General features: G+C 42.7%; 1 protein-coding gene across 1 annotated transcript in view; it reads right to left on the bottom strand.

Annotated features, from left to right (window-relative positions):
• Positions 1–24,512, bottom strand: part of PRIMPOL (primase and DNA directed polymerase) — a 377,464-nt gene that overhangs the window by 28,023 nt on the left and 324,929 nt on the right. Inside the window, exon 12 of the mRNA XM_053703874.1 lies at positions 23,617–23,663. Coding sequence (XP_053559849.1) covers positions 23,617–23,663 — 47 coding nt within the window. The remainder of the gene's footprint in view (positions 1–23,616; positions 23,664–24,512) is intronic.

The following is a 24,512-nucleotide window of genomic DNA, read 5'->3' as shown; positions in this document are numbered from 1 at the left end:
AATGCCTACTACCCTTCTTAGTCTATATCCCCTGCATTCCTTAACCAGGTATCCGGGAACACCTGTAGTATGACAAGCTCGGCAAAGCTTACCAACGCCAAGAAGGGCAGCAAGATCTGCCTCTGGAGGCAGAAAGTATAGGATTTAATAATCGGGGCCCAGCTTTGTTGTGGTGCTCTTTGCCTCCTCCTGCTGGCCAGGAGTGATAGTCCAACAGACATTGATGATTCCGTGGACTCACCGTGTCTAGAAATGAATACATTTATAAGGAAACTCCACAACCCCAAAAGAACTCGAAAAGGGCATAATGTTTTTTTTTTAAAAAATACAATTAAAAATGACAGATATAGGGGGCGTATCCGAACAGCGAACCTGAACGGTCGCATTTTAATTTGCTCCGTCTGAAACAATGATAAACAGTCGATTATCAGAGACATCATATAGTAAATTATCTTAATCTACAGCCTGATTTACAGCCTTATTGTGAGGGGAGTCACCTGCAATAGTTTTCACTGTGTTATTGACGCTGGAACCCAGAATCAGACGATAAAGGCCTAGAGAGGCGGCTTCATATAGGCAACGCTTTCCCCCTCGGTTACCCGAGGTACTCAGTCTTAACGGACTAAGATATTGAATTATTTAAACCAGCCTTGCAAAGCATAACATCTACATTACTGCATTAAAGATGGAAAGCATATGGGAACTGAACTTGCAGGAACGCTTTGATCGACACCTCGCGAAGTTAGAGAAGCTTATGCACATCCTGATGGAAAAAGCTCCTATGGATAATCTTTTAAACACCCTTGAATGTGTTAAACACATTCAGTGTTTAACATGCTCACAGGATATATGGACACAATCTCCTTAATCGCTGATGGCGTAGATACAGTCTAAGATACACCTCACAGCAAACAAGAGGGAACCCAGCACTTGAAAATTGCCTCAAATACCTCACAAATTGTTCAACTAGAGACCGGAGTTAACATATACCAAGCTGCCCCACCGGATCATGGGCTAACTGTGTTGGGCCAGGAGAAGGTTGATCATATTTCTGCATTGTAGAAAATTTCAAAGAGCATGGCTCCGGTTGGAATGGATCGTGAAGATTGAGCCAGAGAATCCTCTAAGATCAGGCATCACAGAGATAACTCATCCCTAGCAATAAACCTGGATGTCAGTACTCCAAGACCCCCGGGTAAGATAGTCATTTTACTGAACACCACAAACCAATAACCTGTACGTTCTGTATCAGCCTAAGAGCCCACACGTTCATACACATAAGCAGTCAAAATCAGATAAATATGATTAAAAATCCCCCCTGTTCAATAATCCCCCTCAGGAGATATTAACCCTTTATTCCATAAAGATAAAGGAGTCCCACTGTGATGAATCAATCTTACTGGAATTTATGCCGTGGAACAGCAACGCTTCTGACATGGACTTGAGTGAAAAAAACTAAATTTATGCTTACCTGATAAATTTATTTCTCTTGTGGTGTATCCAGTCCACGGATTATCCATTACTTGTGGGATATTCTCCTTCCCAACAGGAAGCTGCAAGAGGATCACCCACAGCAGAGCTGTCTATATAGCTCCTCCCCTAACTGCCACCTCCCAGTCATTCGACCGAAGACAAGCAAGAGAAAGGAGAAACTATAGGGTGCAGTGGTGACTGTAGTTTAAAAATTAAAAAACACATGCCTTAAAATGGCAGGGTGGGCCGTGGACTGGATACACCACAAGAGAAATAAATTTATCAGGTAAGCATAAATTTTGTTTTCTCTTGTAAGGTGTATCCAGTCCACGGATTCATCCATTACTTGTGGGATACCAATACCAAAGCTATAGGACACGGATGAAGAGAGGGACAAGGCAGGCACTTAAACGGAAGGCACCACTGCCTGTAAGACCTTTCTCCCAAAAATAGCCTCCGAAGAAGCAAAAGTATCAAATTTGTAGAATTTAGAAAAAGTATGAAGCGAAGACCAAGTCGCCGCCTTACAAATCTGTTCAACAGAAGCCTCATTTTTAAAGGCCCATGTGGAAGCCACCGCTCTAGTGGAATGAGCTGTAATTCTTATAGGAGGCTGCTGGCCAGCAGTCTCATAAGCTAAGCGGATTATACTTCTTAACCAAAAAGAAAGAGAAGTTGCTGAAGCCTTTTGGCCTTTCCTCTGTCCAGAGTAGACAACAAACAATGCAGATGTTTGACGAAAATCTTTAGTAGCTTGTAAATAAAACTTTAAAGTACGAACCACGTCAAGATTGTGTAATAGACGTTCCTTCTTTGAAGAAGGATTAGGACACAGTGACGGAACAACAATCTCTTGATTGATATTCTTATTGGATACCACCTTAGGAAGAAACCCAGGTTTGGTACGCAAGACTACCTTATCTGCATGGAAGATCAGATAAGGGGAATTGCACTGCAAGGCAGATAACTCTGAAACTCTTCAAGCCGAAGAGATAGCTACCAAGAACAGAACTTTCCAAGATAAAAGATTGATATCTATGGAATGCAGAGGTTCAAACGGAACCCCTTGAAGAACTTTAAGAACTAAATTTAAACTCCATGGCGGAGCAACAGGTTTAAACACAGGCTTGATTCTAACGAAAGCCTGACAAAACGCCTGAACGTCTGGAACATCCGCCAGACGCTTGTGCAAAAGAATAGACAGAGCAGTAATCTGTCCCTTTAAGGAACTAGCTGACAATCCCTTCTCCAATCCTTCTTGGAGAAAAGACAATATCCTGGGAATCCTGACTTTACTCCATGAGTAACCCTTGGATTCACACCAATGAAGATATTTACACCATATCTTATGATAGATTTTCCTGGTGACAGACTTTCGAGCCTGAATTAAGGTATCAATGACCGACTCAGAAAAACCAAGTTTTGACAAAATCAAGCGTTCAATCTCCAAGCAGTAAGACGCAGAGAAATTAGATTTGGATGTTTGAAGGGACCTTGAAGTAGAAGGTCCTGCCTCAGCGGCAGAGTCCAAGGTGGAAAGAATGACATGTCCACCAGATCTGCATACCAAGTCCTGCGTGGCCACGCAGGAGCTATCAAAATCACCAAAGCTCTCTCCTGCTTGATCTTGGCAATCAGACGAGGGAGCAGAGGAAACGGTGGAAAAACAGAAGCCAGGTTGAAAGACCAAGGCGCTGCTAGAGCATCTATCAGCGCTGCCTTGGGATCCCTGGACCTGAACACGTAACAAGGAAGCTTGGCGTTCTGACGAGATGCCATGAGATCCAGTTCTGGTTTGCCCCAAAGTTGAATCAACCGTGCAAACACCTCCGGATGGAGTTCCCACTCCCCTGGATGAAAATCTGTCGACTTAGAAAATCCGCCTCCCAGTTCTCTACTCCTGGGATATGGATAGCTGATAGATGGGAAGAGTGAACCTCTGCCCAGAATATTATTTTTGAAACCTCCAACATTGCTAGGGAACTCCTTGTTCCTCCTTGATGGTGATGTTGTCCGACTGAAATCTGATGAACCTGACCGCAGCTAGCTGAGGCCAAGCCTGAAGAGCATTGAATATCGCTCTTAGTTCCAGAATGTTTATCGGAAGGAGTGTCTCCTCCTGAGTCCACAAGCCCTGAGCCTTCAGGGAGTTCCAGACTGCACCCCAGCCCAGAAGGCTGGCATCTGTCGTTACTATTGTCCAATCTGGCCTGCGGAAGGTCATACCCTTGGACAGATGGACCCGAGATAACCACCAGAGAAGAGAATCCCTGGTCTCTTGATCCAGATTTAGTAGAGGGGACAAATCTGTGTAATCCCCATTCCACTGACTGAGCATGCAGAGTTGCAGCGGTCTGAGATGTAGGCGGGCAAACGGCACTATGTCCATTGCCGCTACCATCAAGCCGATTACTTCCATACACTGAGCCACTGAAGGGCGAGAAGTAGAATAAAGAACACGGCAGGAATTTAGAAGTTTTGACAACCTGGCCTGTCAGGTAAATCTTCATTTCTACAGAATCTATCAGAGTTCCTAGGAAGGAAACTCTTGTGAGAGGGGATAGAGAACTTTTTTCTTCGTTCACCACCCATGCGACCTCAGAAAAGCCAGAACAATGTCCGTGTGAGACCTGGCAACTTGAAAAGTCGACGCCTGTATCAGAATGTCGTCTGAGTAAGGGGCTACTGCTATAGCCCGCGGCCTTAGGACCGCTAGAAGGGACCCTAGAACCTTTGTAAAGATTCTTGGTGCCGTGGCCAACCCGAAGGGAAGAGCCACAAACTGGTAGTGCCTGTATTGACCCTCCTGGATCATAGGAAGGATGGTTCGAATAGTCTCCATCTTGAAGAATGGGACTCTGAGAAATTTGTTTAAGATCTTGAGATCTAAGATTGGTCTGAATGTTCCCTCTTTCTTGGGAACAACAAACAGATTTGAATAAAAGCCCTGTCCCTGTTCCTCCTGCGGAGGTCTTGAACACAATGTAAGAATGCTTCTCTCTTTATCTGGTTTGCAGATAAAAGTGAGAGATGAAATCTCCCTTTTGGGGGAGAGGTTTTGAATTCCAGAAGATAACCCTTGGACACAATTTCCAATGCCCAGGGATCCTGGACATCTCTTGCCCAAGCCTGGGCGAAGAGAGAGAGTCTGCCCCCTACTAGATCCGCTTCCGGATCGGGGGGCTGCTCCTTCATGCTGTCTTAGAGGCAGCAGCAGGCTTCTTGGCCTGTTTCCCCTTGTTCCAAGCCTGGTTAGGTCTCCAGAACGGCTTAGACTGGGCAAAAGTTCCCTCTTGTTTTGTGTTAGAGGAAGTTGAAGCTGCGCCACTCTTGAAGTTTCGAAAGGGCCGAAAACTAGACTGTTTGGTCCTTAATTTGTTGGACCTGTCTTGAGGAAGGGCGTGACCTTTTCCTTCAGTGATGTCAGAAATGATATACTTCAGTCCAGGCCCGAATAGGATCTGTCCTTTGAAGGGAATGTTGAGAAGTTTAGACTTTGAAGTCACGTCAGCTGACCAGGATTTAAGCCATAGCGCCCTACGCGCCTGAATAGCAAAACCTGAATTTTTAGCCGTTAGCTTGGTTAAATGAACAACGGCGTCAGAAACAAATGAATTGGCTAGCTTAAGGGCCCTAAGCTTGTCAATAATATCTTCCAACGAGGTTTCAACCTGTAGAGCCTCCTCTAGGGACTCAAACCAGAAAGCCGCGGCAGCAGTGACTGGGGCAAGAGGCTGGAGAATAAAACCTTGTTGAATAAAAATTTTCTTAAGGTAACCCTCTAATTTTTTATCCATTGGATCTAGAAAAGCAGAACTGTCATCGACAGGGATAGTGGTACGCTTAGCTAGAGTAGAAACTGCTCCCTCCACCTTAGGGACTGTCTGCCATAAGTCCCGTGTAGCAGCGTCTATAGGAAACATCTTTTTAAAAACAGGAGGGGGAGAGAATGGTACACCTGGTCTATCCCATTCCTTAGTAATAATTTCAGAAAACCTTTTAGGGATTGGAAAAACATCAGTGTAAGTAGGTACTGCATAGTATTTATCAAATCTACATAATTTCTCTGGGACTACAATAGTGTCACAGTCGTCCAGAGTTGCTAAAACCTCCCTGAGCAATACGCGGAGGTGTTCAAGCTTATATTTAAATGTAGACATATCAGAATCAGATTGAAGTATCTTCCCTGAATCAAAAAAATTGCCCACAGATTGAAGCTCCCCTGCTTCAGCTTCATTATATTGTGAGGGTGTATCAGAGATAGCTACTAAAGCGTCAGAGAGCTCTGTATTTATTCTAGTCCCAGAGCTGTCTCGCTTTCCTTGCAATCCTGGCAGTTTAGATAATACCTCTGTAAGGGTATGATTCATAACTGCCGCCATGTCTTGTAAAGTAAATGCAATGGGCACGCTAGATGTACTTGGCGTCCCCTGAGCGGGATTTATATGATCTGACACGTGGGGAGAGTTAGACGGCATAACTTCCTCCTTGTCAATTTCTTCTGGTGATAAATTTTTTAAAGCCAGAATATGGTCTTTGTAATCTATAGTAAAATCAGTGCATTTGGTACACATTCTAAGAGGGGGTTCCACAATGGCTTCTAAACATAATGAACAATGAGTTTACTCTATGTCAGACATGTTTAAACAGACTAGTAATGAGACCAGCAAGCTTGGAAAACACTTAAATAACTGTGAACAAGCAAAAAATAAAAACGGTACTGTGTCTTTAAGAGAAAAAAACAATCACAGAAACTGCTAAAACAGTGAAAAAAGCAGTAAATCTTACAAAATTTTTACAGTGTGTATAATAGGCTGAAAGAGCATTGCACCCACTTGCAAATGAATGATTAACCCCTTAGTTTCAAAACCGGATCAAAAAAACGATATAAACGTTTTTAAACAGTCACAACAAACTGCCACCCTTTAGAGAGGTCCTAAATGTTCAGGGGACTCCTTCAGGGAAGCTGGATGTCTCAAGCTGCAAAAACTAATGGAAAATAGGCCCCTCCCAACCTGTACTCACAGTGAGAGGGCCTTAAAAAACTATCCCTAGGCAAAATCTAGTCAGCCATGTGGAAAAACTGGGCCCCAGAATAAAGTTTTATCACCAATATGAAATAAACGTTTATACACCTCAAGCAAACGTTATATCTATTCAGTAATGTGAGTAAATAATAAAAATATTACCCTTTACAGCAAGCATGATACCAGTCGATATTAAATCACTGTAATCAGGCTTACCTTAAATAAATCAGGTACTGTCAGCATTTTCTAGCTTATCATTTCTCTAGAAAAATTTAAAACTGCACATACCTCAGAGCAGGAGACCCTGCACGCTATTCCCCCAGCTGAAGTTACCCATCTCTTCAGTTATGTGTGAGAACAGCAATGGATCTTAGTTACAACCTGCTAAGATCATCAAAGACCACAGGCAGACTCTTCTTCACCTTTCTGCCTGAGGCTAAAATAGTACAACTCCGGTACCATTTGAAAATAACAAACTTTTGATTGAAGATAAACTACATTAATGCACCACATCTCTCTAGCTGCTTCCCTTGTCGAGAGCTGCAAGAGAATGACTGGGAGGTTACAGTTAGGGGAGGAGCTATATAGACCGCTCTGCTGTGGGTGATCCTCTTGTAGCTTCCTGTTGGGAAGGAGAATATCCCACAAGTAATGGATGAATCCGTGGACTTGATACACCTTACAAGAGAAAAGCAGGCATCGAAAATACTTAAAACTCCAGTCCCATCCTGAAGAGTACTACCCTATATAAGAGACTACTCCGAATCTTCCGACACTTCTCTGCCATCCTCCTGTGACGAAAGGCAAAGAATGACTGGGGGATGAGGGGAGTGGGTAAGATATTTAAGCCTTTGGCTGGGGTGTCTTTGCTTCCTCCTGGTGGCCAGGTTCTGTATTCCCACAAGTAAGGAATGAAGATGTGGACTCTCCTCATATTAAGATGGAAATGAGGCCTTTGTAGAACAGATTTGCAAGGCTGCGACTTGGTCTTCTTTGCACACTTTTTTTTATAATTTTTATAAATTTGATACTTTTGCCTCGGCTGAGGCTTCTTTTGGGAAAAAGGTGCTTTAAGTGGTGGTGACTTCTGTTTAGGTTACCTATCTTGTCCCTCCCTAATCATCGGTGTCCTCTAGCTTGGGTATTGATTCCCAACAGTAATTGATGATTACGTGGACTCACCGTGTCTTAAGAAAGAAAACAAAATTTATGCTTACCTGAAAAATTTCTTTCTTTCTAGACACGGTGAGTCCACGGCCCACCCTTATTTTCAGACAGTTTTTTTATATAAACTTTAGGCACCTCTACACCTTGTGTTATTTCCTTTCTCTCCTTTTCCTTTAGTCGAATGACTGGGGATTGAGGAAGGGAAGTGATACTTTTTTTTTTTTTTAATTTCTGTTTATTATAGCCATTCAAAACAAGACAACAAATCATAATATGAACAAAATTATTGTCACGCAGGACAAACAAAAAAGAGAAAAATTTACCAACAATATCTTCTCTATAGAAACACGGGCATACCATCAAAAAATAAGAGAACAATTTTTAAACTACATTTTGTCCTTATAAATTTAATCATATCCATTCACAATGTACTGGCTAATATTTACCTCCTGAACACAAATAAAAACAGAAAAACAAAAAAACAACAACAACAAAAAAAAAAAAAAAAAAAAAAGAAAGAAAAAAAGGGGGGGGAGCAAACAAACAAACCCCCCCCCTACCAAGATCGATCATGAAATGCCTACTACCCTTCTTAGTCTATATCCCCTGCATTCCTTAACCAGGTATCCGGGAACACCTGTAGTATGACAAGCTCGGCAAAGCTTACCGACGCCAAGAAGGGCAGCAAGATCTGCCTCTGGAGGCAGAAAGTATAGGATTTAATAATCGGGCCCAGCTTTGTTGTGGTGCTCTTTGCCTCCTCCAGCTGGCCAGGAGTGATAGTCCAACAGACATTGATGATTCCGTGGACTCACCGTGTCTAGAAATGAATACATTTATAAGGAAACTCCACAACCCCAAAAGAACTCGAAAAGGGCATAATGTTTTTTTTTTTTTTTTAAAATACAATTAAAAATGACAGATATAGGGGGCGTATCCGAACAGCGAACCTGAACGGTCGCATTTTAATTTGCTCCGGCTGAAACAATGATAAACAGTCGATTATCAGAGACATCATATAGTAAATTTTCTTAATCTACAGCCTGATTTACAGCCTTATTGTGAGGGGAGTCACCCGCAATAGTTTTCACTGTGTTATTGACGCTGGAACTTAGAATCAGACGATAAAGGCCTAGAGAGGCGGCTTCATATAGGCAACGCTTTCCCCCTAGGTTACCCAAGGTACTCAGTCTTAACGGACTAAGATATTGAATTATTCAAACCAGCCTTGCAAAGCATAACATCTACATTACTGCATTAAAGATGGAAAGCATATGGGAACTGAACTTGCAGGAACGCTTTGATCGACACCTCGCAAAGTTAGAGAAGCTTATGCACATCCTGATGGAAAAAGCTCCTATGGATAATCTTTTAAACACCCTTGAATGTGTTAAACACATTCAGTGTTTAACATGCTCACAGGATATATGGACACAATCTCCTTAATCGCTGATGGCGCAGATACAGTCTAAGATACACCTCACAGCAAACAAGAGGGAACCCAGCACTTGAAAATTGCCTCAAATACCTCACAAATTGTTCAACTAGAGACCGGAGTTAACATATACCAAGCTGCCCCACGGGATCATGGGCTAACTGTGTTGGGCCAGGAGAAGGTTGATCATATTTCTGCATTGCAGAAAATTTCAAAGAGCATGGCTCCGGTTGGAATGGATCGTGAAGATTGAGCCAGAGAATCCTCTAAGATCAGGCATCACAGAGATAACTCATCCCTAGCAATAAACCTGGATGTCAGTACTCCAAGACCCCCGGGTAAGATAGTCATTTTACTGAACACCACTAACCAGGCACTGGATGCTACTGTAAAGAGGGACACTAGTCTACCCACAAAGACATTCCACCTAACCTATAAATCCCCAATACCACTACGGCTGGAACTTAAGCATATTTCTCCCTACAAAGTTACCCACTCTACTGAGCCACCTTATAACACACAAACTGCTATAGTTTTCAGTCAGGATCTTGATTTGATGGACAGCACCGCAGTCCTGGATGAAAACCACCACACTCCAGAAAAGGAGCAAGATAGCACTGCATTTGTCACCGCGCAGATCGCTAGTGGGTCGTTGAAGACTCCTCAGAGGGATAAAGAAGGGAAGCCCCATGTGATTTCCTACCTGAGACTTTGGACAATTACCACAATCGTATTAGACATATTGGAAACCCTTAGCAGCACCTCTTAAATTTGGATCTAAGAATCTCAGATCATTCTGACATTCATGGCTCATAAAAGCTTTACCTATAGTGTAGTTTGAGAATTTTACTTAGGCTCACAATATAGGATAACCTGTGTTTAATAGTTATTTTCTGTATCTTATGTATACCGCTAATATGTGTGCAAAACTCATAATGTTTATAGTAATTTGAACGTTTTACTGTTAAGATAGAATGGATCCTACAGTTAGGGAGCCTTTTCCTGTCTTTCACAGTTTTTTCATGTCTATTCCTTAAATAGGTTAGTTTTCTTGTATGGATGTTCCACTAGTAGGTCTAAATAATAACCTATACCCACTTCCGGTAATATTATACAATTTATTTCCTCAAAATGCTATGGTGATATTGGTCTAAGAGACAGTTGAGATATAGCAAATAATTACAATATGATTACTATTATAAATAGCCTGTTATATCCTAATTTAGACCTTAGGGCTTTGCCAACTAACTAATTCCTGCCACGTGGCTTGCGGGCGGAGCTGCAGCATTGACAAAGGTTTTATACACCACTATACAATTTTTTCATTCAGGAACTCATACACCTCAATGTTTTTCAACTTACCTGTTACTAAATAAAGTATCTCTATACTCCAATCTATTATACACTAACCAGAGATCAATACCTATTATATTTTGGTATTTAACCCCCTTTCTATAACCAAAAAATTATTTGTATTTCCTCTCATGTTTACATAATTTATAAGTATGGTACATTTACTGACCACTAGATGAGGATATTGGCATAGCATAAAAAGCAAGGATAACTATTTTTCTGATAATATATCTACACAATCCCACCTGGTACATAAAGAACAAAAATACCAGGCAACATAAATAATGTCCACAAAGTCCACACAGTGTCAGACATAATTCCACAGCATGTCTAAAAAAAGGGTCAAACATCCCCACATAGTTACTGAGCAGCCTGCCACTACAAAATGGAGTGCCTGTCAAGAGGAGTCACCTTTATTCACGTAAGGAGAATTCAATAATCTTTTCTTTTAGTATTGGACAGCATGAGACAAGATTTTTTTCTCTTGTTAGGTGTATCCAGTCCACGGGTCATCCATTACTTGTGGGATATTCTCCTTCCCAACAGGAAGTTGCAAGAGGATCACCCACAGCAGAGCTGCTATATAGCTCCTCCCCTAACTGCCAAATCCAGTCATTCTCTTGCAAGCTCTCAACATAGCTGGAGGTAGTTAGAGGAAAGTGGTAAAATATAGTTAGTTTTTTCTTCAATCAAAAGTTTATTGTTTTTAAATGGTACCGGAGTGTACTGTTTTATCTCAGGCAGCATTTAGAAGAAGAATCTGCCTGCGTTTTTCTATGATCTTAGCAGAAGTAACTAAGATCCACTGCCGTTCTCACATATGTCTGAGGAGTGAGGTAACTTCAGAGGGAGAATGGCGTGCAGGGTATCCTGCAATAAGGTATGTGCAGTTAAGTTTTTCTAGGGATGGAATTTGCTAGAAAATGCTGCTGATACCGGATTAATGTAAGTTAAAGCCTAAATACAGTGATTTAATAGCGACTAGTATCAGGCTTGCTATCAGAGGTATATACTCTGATTAATGTGCAATATAAAACGTTTGCTGGCATGTTTAATCGTTTTTATATATGCTTTGGTGATAAAACTTATTGGGGCCTAGTTTTTTCCACATGGCTGGCTTTATTTTTGCCTAGAAACAGTTTCCTGAGGCTTTCCACTGTTATAGTATAAAAGTTACAGTTGGTGCAGTTAAAATTACAAACTGTGACATTCAGCTTCCCTCAGCAGTCCCCTGCATGCTATAGGACATCTCTGAAGGGCTCAAAATGCTTCAAAAGTAGGAGCTCAGTTGTTATGACTGTTTAAAAAACATATTTTTCGTTTTGTTAATCTGTTTTTTGTATTAAGGGGTTAATCATCCATTTGCAAGTGGGTGCAATGCTCTGCTAACTTGTTACATACACTGTAAAAATTTCGTTAGTTTAACTGCCTTTTTTCACTGTTATTTCAAATTTTGGCAAAATTTGTTTCTCTTAAAGGCACAGTAACGTTTTTTTATATTGCTTGTTAACTTGATTTAAAGTGTTTTCCAAGCTTGCTAGTCTCATTGCTAGTCTGTATAAACATGTCTGACATAGAGGAAACTCCTTGTTCATTATGTTTAAAAGCCATGGTGGAACCCCATAGGAGAATGTGTACTAAATGTATTGATTTCACTTTAAACAATAAAGATCAGCTGTTATCTTTAAAAGAATTATCACCAGAGGATTCTGACGAGGGGGAAGTTATGCCGACTAACTCCCCCCACGTGTCGGACCCTTTGACTCCCGCTCAAGGGACTCACGCTAAAATGGCGCCAAGTACATCAAAGACGCCCATAGCGATTACTTTGCAGGACATGGCGGCAATCATGGATAATACCCTGTCAGCGGTATTAGCCAGATTGCCTGAATTCAGAGGAAAGCGCGATAGCTCTGGGGTTAGACGTAATACAGAGCACGCAGATGTTTTAAGGCCCATGTCTGATACTGCGTCACAATATGCAGAAGCTGAGGAAGAGCTTCAGTCTGTGGGTGACGTCTCTGACTCGGGGAAACCTGATTCAGATATGTCTACTTTTAAAGTTATGCTTGAGAACCTCCGGGTGTTGCTTGGAGAGGTTTTAGCTGCTCTGAATGACTGTGACACAATTGCAGTGCCAGAGAAATTGTGTAGACTGGATAAATACTACGCGGTGCCGGTGTGTACTGACGTTTTTCCAATACCTAAAAGTTTTACAGAAATTATTACTAAGGAGTGGGACAGACCCGGTGTGCCGTTTAACCCCCCTCCTATATTTAGAAAAATGTTTCCAATAGACGCCACCACACGGGACTTATGGCAGACGGTCCCTAAGGTGAAGGGAGCAGTTTCTACTTTAGCAAAGCGTACCACTATCCCTGTCGAGGACAGTTGTGCTTTTTCAGATCCAATGGATAAAAAATTAGAAGGTTACCTTAAGAAAATGTTTATTCAACAAGGTTTTATCCTGCAGCCCCTTGCATGCATTGCTCCTGTCACTGCTGCTGCGGCATTCTGGTTTGAGTCTCTGGAAGAGGCCTTTCAGACAGCTACTCCATTGACTGAAATACTTGACAAGCTTAGAACACTTAAGCTAGCTAATTCTTTTGTTTCTAATGCCATTGTTCATTTGACTAAACTAACGGCTAGGAATTCTGGATTCGCCATCCAGGCGCGTAGGGCGCTATGGCTTAAATCTTGGTCAGCTAACGTGACTTCAAAGTCTAAATTACTTAACATTCCCTTCAAGGGGCAGACCCTATTCGGGCCTGGTTTGAAGGAAATTATTGCTGACATTACTAGAGGTAAGGGTCATACCCTTCCTCAGGACAGGGCCAAATCAAGGGCCAAACAGTCTAATTTTCGTGCCTTTCGAAACTTCAAGGCAGGTGCAGCATCAACTTCCTCTGCTACAAAACAAGAGGGAACATTTGCGCAATCCAAGCCGGCCTGGAAATCTAACCAGGCCTGGAGCAAAGGCAAGCAGGCCAGAAAGCCTGCTGCTGCCTCTAAGACAGCATGAAGGAACGGCCCCCTATCCGGCAACGGATCTAGTAGGGGGCAGACTTTCTCTCTTCGCCCAGGCGTGGGCAAGAGATGTTCAGGATCCCTGGGCGTTGGAGATCATATCTCAGGGATTTCTTCTGGACTTCAAAGCTTCCCCCCCCCCACAAGGGAGATTTCACCTTTCGAGATTATCTGTAAACCAGATAAAGAAAGAGGCATTCTTACGCTGTGTGCAAGACCTCCTAATAATGGGAGTGATCCATCCAGTTCCACAGATGGAACAAGGACAGGGATTTTATTCAAATCTGTTTGTGGTTCCCAAAAAAGAGGGAACCTTCAGACCAATTTTGGATCTAAAGATCTTAAACAAATTCCTCAGAGTTCCATCGTTCAAAATGGAAACTATTCGGACAATCCTACCTATGATCCAGGAGGGTCAGTACATGACCACAGTGGATTTGAAGGATGCTTACCTTCACATACCGATTCACAAAGATCATCATCGGTTCCTAAGGTTTGCCTTTCTAGACAGGCATTACCAGTTTGTGGCTCTTCCTTCGGGTTAGCTACAGCCCCAAGAATTTTTAAAAAGGTTCTGGGGTCTCTTCTGGAGGTCCTAAGACCACGGGGCATAGCAGTGGCCCCTTATCTAGACGACATCCTGATACAGGCGTCAAACTTCCAAATTGCCAAATCTCATACGGACATAGTGTTGGCATTTCTGAGGTCGCATGGGTGGAAAGTGAACGAGGGAAAGAGTTCTCTATCACCCCTCACAAGAGTTTCAGTGGAATGGGTTCTCTATAACCCCCCCCCCTGCTCAGTCAGTGGAATGGGGATTACACAGATTTGTCCCCTCTGCTAAATCTGGATCAAGAGACCAGAGATTCTCTTCTCTGGTGGCTATCTCGGGTCCATCTGTCCAAAGGTATGACCTTTCGCAGGCCAGATTGGACAATTGTAACAACAGATGCCAGCCTTCTAGGTTGGGGTGCAGTCTGGAATTCCCTGAAGGCTCAGGGATCGTGGACTCAGGAGGAGAAACTCCTCCCAATAAATATTCTGGAGTTAAGAGCAATATTCAATGCTCTTCTAGCTTGGCCTCAGTTAGCAACCCTGAGGTTCATCAGATTTCAGTCGGACAACATCACGACTGTGGCTTACATCAACCATCAAGGGGTTAGAAGTATCCAAGATAATTCGCTGGGCAGAGACTCACTCTTGCCATCTATCAGCGATCCATATCCCAGGTGTAGAGAACTGGGAGGCGGATTTTCTAAGTCGTCAGACTTTTCATCCGGGGGAGTGGGAACTCCATCTGGAGGTGTTTGCTCAATTGGTTCATCGTTGGGGCACACCAGAATTGGATCTCATGGCGTCTCGCCAGAACGCCAAGCTTCCTTGTTATGGATCCAGGTCCAGGGACCCAGAAGCGACGCTGATAGATGCTCTAGCAGCACCGTGGTTCTTCAACCTGGCTTATGTGTTTCCACCGTTTCCTCTGCTCCCTCGACTGATTGCCAAAATCAAACAGGAGAGAGCATCGGTGATCTTGATCGCGCCTGCGTGGCCACGCAGGACCTGGTATGCAGACCTGGTGGACATGTCATCCTTTCCACCTTGGCCTCTGCCTCTGAGACAAGACCTTCTACTACAAGGTCCTTTCAATCATCCAAATCTAATTTCTCTGAGACTGACTGCCTGGAGATTGAACGCTTGATTTTTGCAAGGCGTGGCTTCTCCGAGTCAGTCATTGATACCTTAATACAGGCACGAAAGCCTGTAACCAGGAAAATCTACCATAAGATATGGCGCAAATATCTTCATTAGTGTGAATCCAAGAATTACTCATGGAGTAAGGTTAGGATTCCTAGGATATTGTCCTTTCTCTAAGAGGGTTTGGATAAAGGATTATCAGCTAGTTCTTTAAAGGGACAGATTTCTGCTCTGTCTATCCTTTTGCACAAGCGTCTGGCAGAGGTTCCAGACATCCAGGCATTTTGTCAGGCTTTGGTTAGAATTAAGCCTGTGTTTAAACCTGTTGCTCCTCCATGGAGCTTAAACTTGGTTCTTAAGGTTCTTCAAGGAGTTCCGTTTGAACCCCTTCATTCCATTGATATCAAACTTTTATCTTGGAAAGTTCTGTTTTTGATGGCTATTTCCTCGGCTCGTAGAGTCTCTGAGTTATCAGCTTTACAATGTGATTCTCCTTATCTGATTTTCCATACAGATAAAGTAGTTCTGCGTACAAAACCTGGGTTTTTACCTAAGGTAGTTTCCAACAAGAATATCAATCAAGAGATTGTTGTTCCATCATTGTGTCCTAATCCTTCTTCAAAGAAGGAACGTCTTTTACATAATTTGGACGTAGTCCATGCTTTAAAGTTTTACTTACAAGCGACTAAAGATTTTCGTCAAACATCTTCCCTGTTTGTTGTTTACTCTGGACAGAGGAGAGGTCAAAAGGCTTCGTCAACCTCTCTTTCTTTTTGGCTTCGGAGCGTAATACGCTTAGCCTATGAGACTGCTGGACAGCAGCCCCCTGAAAGGGTTACAGCTCATTCTACTAGAGCTGTGGCTTCCACCTGGGCCTTTAAAAAACAAAATTTATGCTTACCTGATAAATTCATTTCTCCTGTAGTGTGGTCAGTCCACGGGTCATCATTACTTCTGGGATATTATCTCCTCCCCTACAGGAAGTGCAAGAGGATTCACCCAGCAGAGCTGCTATATAGCTCCTCCCCTCTACGTCACCTCCAGTCATTCGACCAAAGGACCAACGAGAAAGGAGAAGCCCAAGGGTGTAGTGGTGACTGGAGTATAATCCAAAAAAATTTGTAGCCTGCCATAAAAAACAGGGCGGGCCGTGGACTGACCACACTACAGGAGAAATGAATTTATCAGGTAAGCATAAATTTTGTTTTCTCCTGTTAAGTGTGGTCAGTCCACGGGTCATCATTACTTCTGGGATACCAATACCAAAGCAAAAGTACACGGATGACGGGAGGGACAGGCAGGCTCTTATACGGAGTGAACCACTGCCTGAAGAACCTTTCTCCCAAAAACAGCCTCCGAAGAAGCAAAAGTGTCAAATTTGTAAAATTTGGAAAAAGTATGAAGAGAAGACCAAGTTGCAGCCTTGCAAATCTGTTCAACAGAAGCCTCATTCTTAAAGGCCCAAGTGGAAGCCACAGCTCTAGTAGAATGAGCTGTAATTCTTTCAGGAGGCTGCTGTCCAGCAGTCTCATAGGCTAATCGTATTATGCTACGAAGCCAAAAAGAGAGAGAGGTAGCCGAAGCTTTTTGACCTCTCCTCTGGCCAGAATAAACGACAAACAGGGAAGATGTTTGACGAAACTCCTTAGTTGCCTGTAGATAAAATTTCAGGGCACGGACTACATCTAGATTGTGTAGCAGACGTTCCTTCTTCGAGGAAGGATTGGGACACAAGGATGGAACAACAATCTCTTGATTGATATTCCTGTTAGTGACCACCTTAGGTAGGAACCCAGGTTTAGTACGCAGAACTACCTTGTCTGAATGAAAAATCAGATAAGGAGAATCACAATGTAAGGCAGATAACTCAGAGACTCTTCGAGCTGAGGAAATAGCCATTAAAAACAGAACTTTCCAAGATAACAACTTGATATCAATGGAATGAAGGGGTTCAAACGGAACACCCTGTAAAACATTAAGAACTAAGTTCAAACTCCATGGCGGAGCAACAGTTTTAAACACAGGCTTGATCCTAGCTAAAGCCTGACAAAAAGCTTGAACGTCCGGAACTTCTGACAGACGTTTGTGTAAAAGAATGGACAGAGCTGAAATCTGTCCCTTTAAAGAACTAGCGGATAACCCCTTTTCTAAACCTTCTTGTAGAAAAGACAATATCCTTGGAATCCTAACCTTACTCCATGAGTAACTCTTGGATTCGCACCAATATAAGTATTTATGGTAAATCCTTCTGGTAACAGGCTTCCTAGCCTGTATTAAGGTATCAATAACTGGCTCAGAAAACCCATGTTTTGATAAAATCAAGCGTTCAATTTCCAAGCAGTCAGCTTCAGAGAAGTTAGATTTTGATGTTTGAATGGACCCTGTGTCAGAAGGTCCTGTTTCAGAGGTAGAGACCAAGGCGGACAGGATGACATGTCCACTAGATCTGCATACCAAGTCCTGCGTGGCCATGCAGGTGCTATTAGAATCACTGATGCTCTCTCCTGTTTGATTCTGGCAATCAATCGAGGAAGCATCGGGAAGGGTGGAAACACATAAGCCATCCCGAAGGTCCAAGGTGCTGTCAAAGCATCTATCAGAACCGCTCCCGGATCCCTGGATCTGGACCCGTAGCGAGGAAGTTTGGCGTTCCGACGAGACGCCATGAGATCTATCTCTGGTTTGCCCCAACGTCGAAGTATCTGGGCAAAGACCTCCGGATGAAGTTCCCACTCCCCCGGATGAAAAGTCTGACGACTTAAGAAATCCGCCTCCCAGTTCTCCACTCCCGGGATGTGGATTGCAGACAGGTGGCAAGAGTGAGACTCTGCCCAGCGAATTATCTTTGATACTTCCATCATTGCTAGGGAGCTTCTTGTCCCTCCCTGATGGTTGATGTAAGCTACAGTCGTGATGTTGTCCGACTGAAACCTGATGAACCCCTGAGTTGTTAACTGGGGCCAAGCCAGAAGGGCATTGAGAACTGCTCTCAATTCCAGAATGTTTATTGGAAGGAGACTCTCCTCCTGATTCCATAGTCCCTGAGCCTTCAGAGAATTCCAGACAGCGCCCCAACCTAGTAGGCTGGCGTCTGTTGTTACAATTGTCCAGTCTGGCCTGCTGAATGGCATCCCCCTGGACAGGTGTGGCCGATAAAGCCACCATAGAAGAGAATTTCTGGTCTCTTGATTCAGATTCAGAGTGGGGGACAAATCTGAGTAATCCCCATTCCACTGACTTAGCATGCACAATTGCAGCGGTCTGAGATGTAGGCGTGCAAAAGGTACTACGTCCATTGCCGCTACCATTAAGCCGATCACCTTCATGCATTGAGCTACCGACGGGTGTTGAATGGAATGAAGGACACGGCATGCATTTTGAAGCTTTGTTAACCTGTCTTCTGTCAGGTAAATCTTCATTTCTACAGAATCTATCAGAGTCCCCAAGAAGGGAACTCTTGTGAGTGGAAAGAGAGAACTCTTCTTTTCGTTCACCTTCCATCCATGCGACCTTAGAAATGCCAGTACTAACTCTGTATGAGACTTGGCAGTTTGAAAGCTTGAAGCTTGTATCAGAATGTCGTCTAGGTATGGAGCTACCGAAATTCCTTGCGGTCTTAGTACCGCCAGAAGAGTACCCAGAACCTTTGTGAAGATTCTTGGAGCCGTAGCCAGTCCGAATGGAAGAGCTACAAACTGGTAATGCCTGTCTAGAAAGGCAAACCTTAGATACCGGTAATGATTTCTGTGAATCGGTATGTGAAGGTAAGCATCGTTTAAATCCACTGTGGTCATGTACTGACCCTCTTGGATCATGGGCAGAATTGTTCGAATCGTTTCCATCTTGAACGATGGAACTCTTAGGAATTTGTTTAGGATCTTTAAATCCAAGATTGGCCTGAAAGTTCCCTCTTTTTTGGGAACTACAAACAGATTTGAGTAAAATCCTTGTCCTTGTTCCGACCGCGGAACTGGATGGATCACTCCCATTAATAAAAGATCTTGTACGCAGCGTAGGAACGCTTCTTTCTTTATTTGGTTTGTTGATAACCTTGACAGATGAAATCTCCCTCTTGGGGGAGAGGATTTGAAGTCCAGAAGGTATCCCTGAGATATGATCTCTAACGCCCAGGGATCCTGAACATCTCTTGCCCAAGCCTGGGCGAAGAGAGAAAGTCTGCCCCCTACTAGATCCGGTCCCGGATCGGGGGCCCTCGATTCATGCTGTCTTAGGGGCAGCAGCAGGTTTCCTGGCCTGCTTGCCCTTGTTCCAGGACTGGTTAGGTTTCCAGCCTTGTCTGTAGCGAGCAACAGCTCCTTCCTGCTTTGGTGCAGAGGAGGTTGATGCTGTTCCTGCTTTGAAATTACGAAAGGAACGAAAATTAGACTGTCTAGCCCTAGGTTTGGCTTTGTCCTGAGGCAGGGCATGGCCTTTACCTCCTGTAATGTCAGCGATAATCTCCTTCAACCCGGGCCCGAACAAGGTTTGCCCTTTGAAAGGTATATTAAGCAATTTAGATTTAAAAGTAACATCAGCTGACCAGGATTTTAGCCACAGTGCTCTGCGTGCCTGAATGGCAAATCCGGAATTCTTAGCCGTAAGTTTAGTTAAATGTACTACGGCATCTGAAATAAATGAGTTAGCTAACTTAAGGGCTTTAAGTTTGTCTGTAATCTCATCTAGTGTAGATGATTGAAGTGTCTCTTCCAGAGACTCAAACCAAAATGCTGCTGCAGCCGTGACAGGCGCAATACATGCAAGAGGTTGCAATATAAAACTTTGTTGAACAAACATTTTCTTAAGGTAACCCTCTAATTTTTTATCCATTGGATCTGAAAAGGCACAGCTATCCTCCACCGGGATAGTGGTACGCTTAGCTAAAGTAGAAACTGCTCCCTCCACCTTAGGGACCGTTTGCCATAAGTCCCGTGTGGTGGCGTCTATTGGAAACATTTTTCTAAATATCGGAGGGGGTGAGAACGGTACACCGGGCCTATCCCACTCCTTAGTAACAATTTCAGTAAGTCTCTTAGGTATAGGAAAAACATCAGTACTCGCCGGTACCGCAAAATATTTATCCAACCTACACATTTTCTCTGGTATTGCAACTGTGTTACAATCATTCAGAGCCGCTAACACCTCCCCTAGTAATACACGGAGGTTTTCCAGCCTAAATTTAAAATTTGAAATATCTGAATCCAATCTATTTGGATCAGAACCGTCACCCACAGAATGAAGTTCTCCGCCCTTATGTTCTGCCGCCTGTGACGCAGTGTCTGACATGGCCCTAATATTATCAGCGCACTCTGTTCTCACCCCAGAGTGATCACGCTTGCCTCTAAGTTCTGGTAACTTAGCCAAAACTTCAGTCATAACAGTAGCCATATCCTGTAATGTGATTTGAAATGGCCGCCCAGATGTACTCGGCGCTACAATATCACGCACCTCCCGAGCGGGAGATGTAGGTACTGACACGTGAGGCGAGTTAGTCGGCATAACTCTCCCCTCGTTGTCTGGTGAAATATGTTCAATTTGTACAGATTGACTTTTATTTAAAGTAGCATCAATACAGTTAGTACATAAACTTCTATTGGGCTCCACTTTGGCATTAGCACATATAGTACATGTATCTTCCTCTGAATCAGACATGTTTAACACACTAGCAATTAACTAGCAACTTGGAAATGCTTTTTTAAGTAATTTACAATAATCTGAAAACGAACTGTGCCTATAAGAAGCACAGAAAAAATTATGACAGTTGAAAATAATTAAGTTATAGCATCAATCTTTGTCAGAAATATACAATTTTAGCAAAGGATTGTTCCCATTAGCAAAGGATAACTAACCCAGGCAGCAGAAAAAATACACAAATAAACGTTTTTTATCACAGTCAACTACACTCTTCACAGCTCTGCTGTGATGATTACCTCCCTCAAAAAAGGCTTTGGAGATCCCTGAGTTCTGTAGAGATGAACCGGATCATGCAGGAAGAAAATGAACCTCTGACTGAGTTTTTTGATGCGTAGTAAAAGCGCCAAAAATGGTCCCTCCCCCTCACACATAACAGTGAGAGAGATCAGTGAGCTGCTTTAATTTAACCAAAAACTATTGCCAAGTGGAAAAAATAGTGCCCAAAACATTTTTTCACCCAGTACCTCAGAGAAATAAACGTTTTTACATGCCAGCAAAAAAACGTTTAACCTCAATAAATTAATTGTTATTTAAAACCTATTGCAAGTCCCTGCAAATTAGGTTAAGTCTATGCATACAGTATAAATTCAGTGAAGTGTAAAATATACATACATGACAGCCTGATACTAGCTACATCTACTGCATTTAAGGCTGAGTTAACATTATAACGGTATGGCAGGATTTTCTCATCAATTCCATGTCAGAAAATAACAAACTGCTACATACCTCTTTGCAGATTAATCTGCCCGCTGTCCCCTGATCTGAAGTTTACCTCTCCTCAGATGGTCGAGAAACAGCAATATGATCTTAACTACTCCGGCTAAAATCATAGAAAAAAACTCCGGTAGATTCTTCTTCAAATTCTACCAGAGAATGAATAACACACTCCGGTGCTATTATAAAATAACAAACTTTTGATTGAAGTTAATAAACTAATTAAATCACCACAGTCCTCTCACACATCCTATCTATTCGTTGGGTGCAAGAGAATGACTGGGGGTGACGTAGAGGGGAGGAGCTATATAGCAGCTCTGCTGGGTGAATCCTCTTGCACTTCCTGTAGGGGAGGAGATAATATCCCAGAAGTAATGATGACCCGTGGACTGACCACACTTAACAGGAGAAATGAGGCTTCTGTTGACTTGGTCTTCGCTTCATACCTTTTCAAAATTTTACAAATTTGATACTTTTGCTTCTTCGGAGGCTATTTTTGGGAGAAAGGTTCTACAGGCAGTGGTCCCTTCCGTTTAAGTACCTGCCTTGTCCCTCCCTTCATCCGTGTACTTTAGCTTTGGTATTGGTATCCCACAAATAATGGATGACCCGTGGACTGGATACACCTAACAAGAGAAAACATAATTTATGCTTACCTGATAAATTTGTTTCTCTTGTGGTGTATCCAGTCCACGGCCCGCCCTGTCCTTTTAAGGCAGGTCTAAATTTTAAACTACAGTCACCACTGCACCCTATGGTTTCTCCTTTCTCAGCTAGTTTCGGTCAAATGACTGGATATGGCAGTTAGGGGAGGAGCTATATAGCAGCTCTGCTGTGGGTGATCCTCTTACAACTTCCTGTTGGGAAGGAGAATATCCCACAAGTAATGGATGACCCGTGGACTGGATACACCACAAGAGAAACAAATTTATCAGGTAAGCATAAATTATGTTTTTTAATACAATTATTATATATTAGTGGTAACGCCTGTGTACACGGGCATAAATGTTTAATGAAAGAAATAAACCTATCCTATCCATCTATCCCTCTTCCCCCTATCCCTCTGCCCCCGTCCCTCTCCCTCTGCCTCTCTCTCTGTCCCCCTATCCCTCTCCCACCATCCCTCTCCCTCTGTCCCTATCCCCCTCCCCATCCTTCTGTCCCTTCCCTATCCCTCTGTCCCTCTCCCCATCCTTCTGTCCCCATCCCACTGTCCCATCTTAGGTACTGGCGGCTGTCTGCCAGTACCTATAACCCCCTTTTTCTTTTTCTTTTTTTACATTTTTCTGTAGTGTAGTGGTCCCACCACCCCCCCCCCCTCCTGCGATCACCATTTAGTCCTGCCCGCACCCCCAAACCCCTTTTATGTAGTGTAACTGCCCCATCCCTCCTTGTTCCTTTAATTTCTGTAGCGTAGGGCCCTCCCACTCCCTCCCCCCTATGTTGATGAGCCGCCCACCCGCCTCCCGCACACACCTCCCGCTGGCACCAGCAGAAGATCACTACAGACGGTGACAAACACAGTGTCAAGGTCTGTAACTATCAGGCATCGGCCCTCATATGGAGGCGGAGCACCAATCGCGCTCCTGCTCCATATGCGGTAGATGCCTGAAGCTTCAGGAGCTCTAGCTCTCGGCTGAAACATAACAGCTGAGTGCTGGAGCTTCCTGAAGCTGTCTCGCGCTGCAGAGATATGGCTGCGCGCACAACGTACGACGGACGCGTTATTATTATAGTCAATCAAAATAGAGAAGGCAAAAACAGACAGGAATATATAGCAAGTTACCAAAAATATGCACGGAATGTTGAAGTGGGAGAACAGAGGTGTATGTGTGTCTGAGAAAGTGAGAGTGAATGAGTGAGAAAATTGAATGAGAAGGGTGAATGGGAGATGGCTAGCATCACAAACTATCACAAAATAAATATAATACTAAACTTACAGACTGTTAGGCTTATAAGACATTTACAAGGGTATACACTTCTGTTTATTGCAGTCTTTAATGTTTCAACCAATGATGAAATAAAATTACTAACCTCTTTAAAAAGAAAATGAAGGCAAATTTCTGAAGGCAAAGGATAACCTATAATTAAAAGAAGAAGAAAAAAAAAGATAGTTACACATTTAAAATGATCCCATTTGTCTATAGTGTGCAACTACTTTATTCATTTTAACATTTTACATATAACAATAGAACAAGGAAATGCTTACTGCAGGATCAAACTGGTAGTCTACTGTCTAGAGAAGTAATTGGCAAGCAGGTTAATTTAATCACATACCGAAGCATAGGTCTGTATATGATAGGCCAGTTAACAAGTTTATTTTAAAAAAAATAGCTCCATATGCTAAATATCCATTATATTAACTATTCTGGTTTGTTTAGGTTATATACAAACATGCCTAATACTTGTACACTATAAAACAATGAGTTTCCACATGGGTTTTTTCTTATGATCCAGAAAGAACATACGATTCTAAAAGTTGCCAATTTACTTCTACTATTTGTTCTCTTGGTTCCTTTTGCTTAAAAGGAGGTATGTAAGCTCAGGAGCATCTAGGTTTTGTAAAAATGTTATACACTTGCAAGAGCATTTGATGGCAGCAGTCACTGTAGTGCTCAAGTCAAGTGCACACTATCTACCTAAGTATGCTCTTCAACAACAGTACCACAAGAACAAAGCAAATTAGATAATAAAATTTGATTTTTTTTTTATTTTTTTTATTGTATGCTCTGTCTGAACCACAAAAGAAAATGTGTGCGTTTCATGTCCCTATAACTTGCTAAAGATACTTTGAGTAGGGGTTAAAAAAATATTATTAGAAGCTCCCAAATATCTAACAACACTAAGCTTGGGTAGGTTTGTTGCTAGGATTCAAACATAAGGAATAAAAAATAATATAGTGACAAGAAACTACCTTTGGCAAAAAGGAA

This window comes from Bombina bombina, chromosome 2 (assembly GCF_027579735.1).
Source record: "Bombina bombina isolate aBomBom1 chromosome 2, aBomBom1.pri, whole genome shotgun sequence".
NCBI classification, from domain to species: Eukaryota; Metazoa; Chordata; class Amphibia; order Anura; family Bombinatoridae; genus Bombina; species Bombina bombina.
The sequence above is the reverse complement of the archived record's forward strand: the minus strand, read 5'-3'. Positions and strand labels throughout refer to the sequence as shown.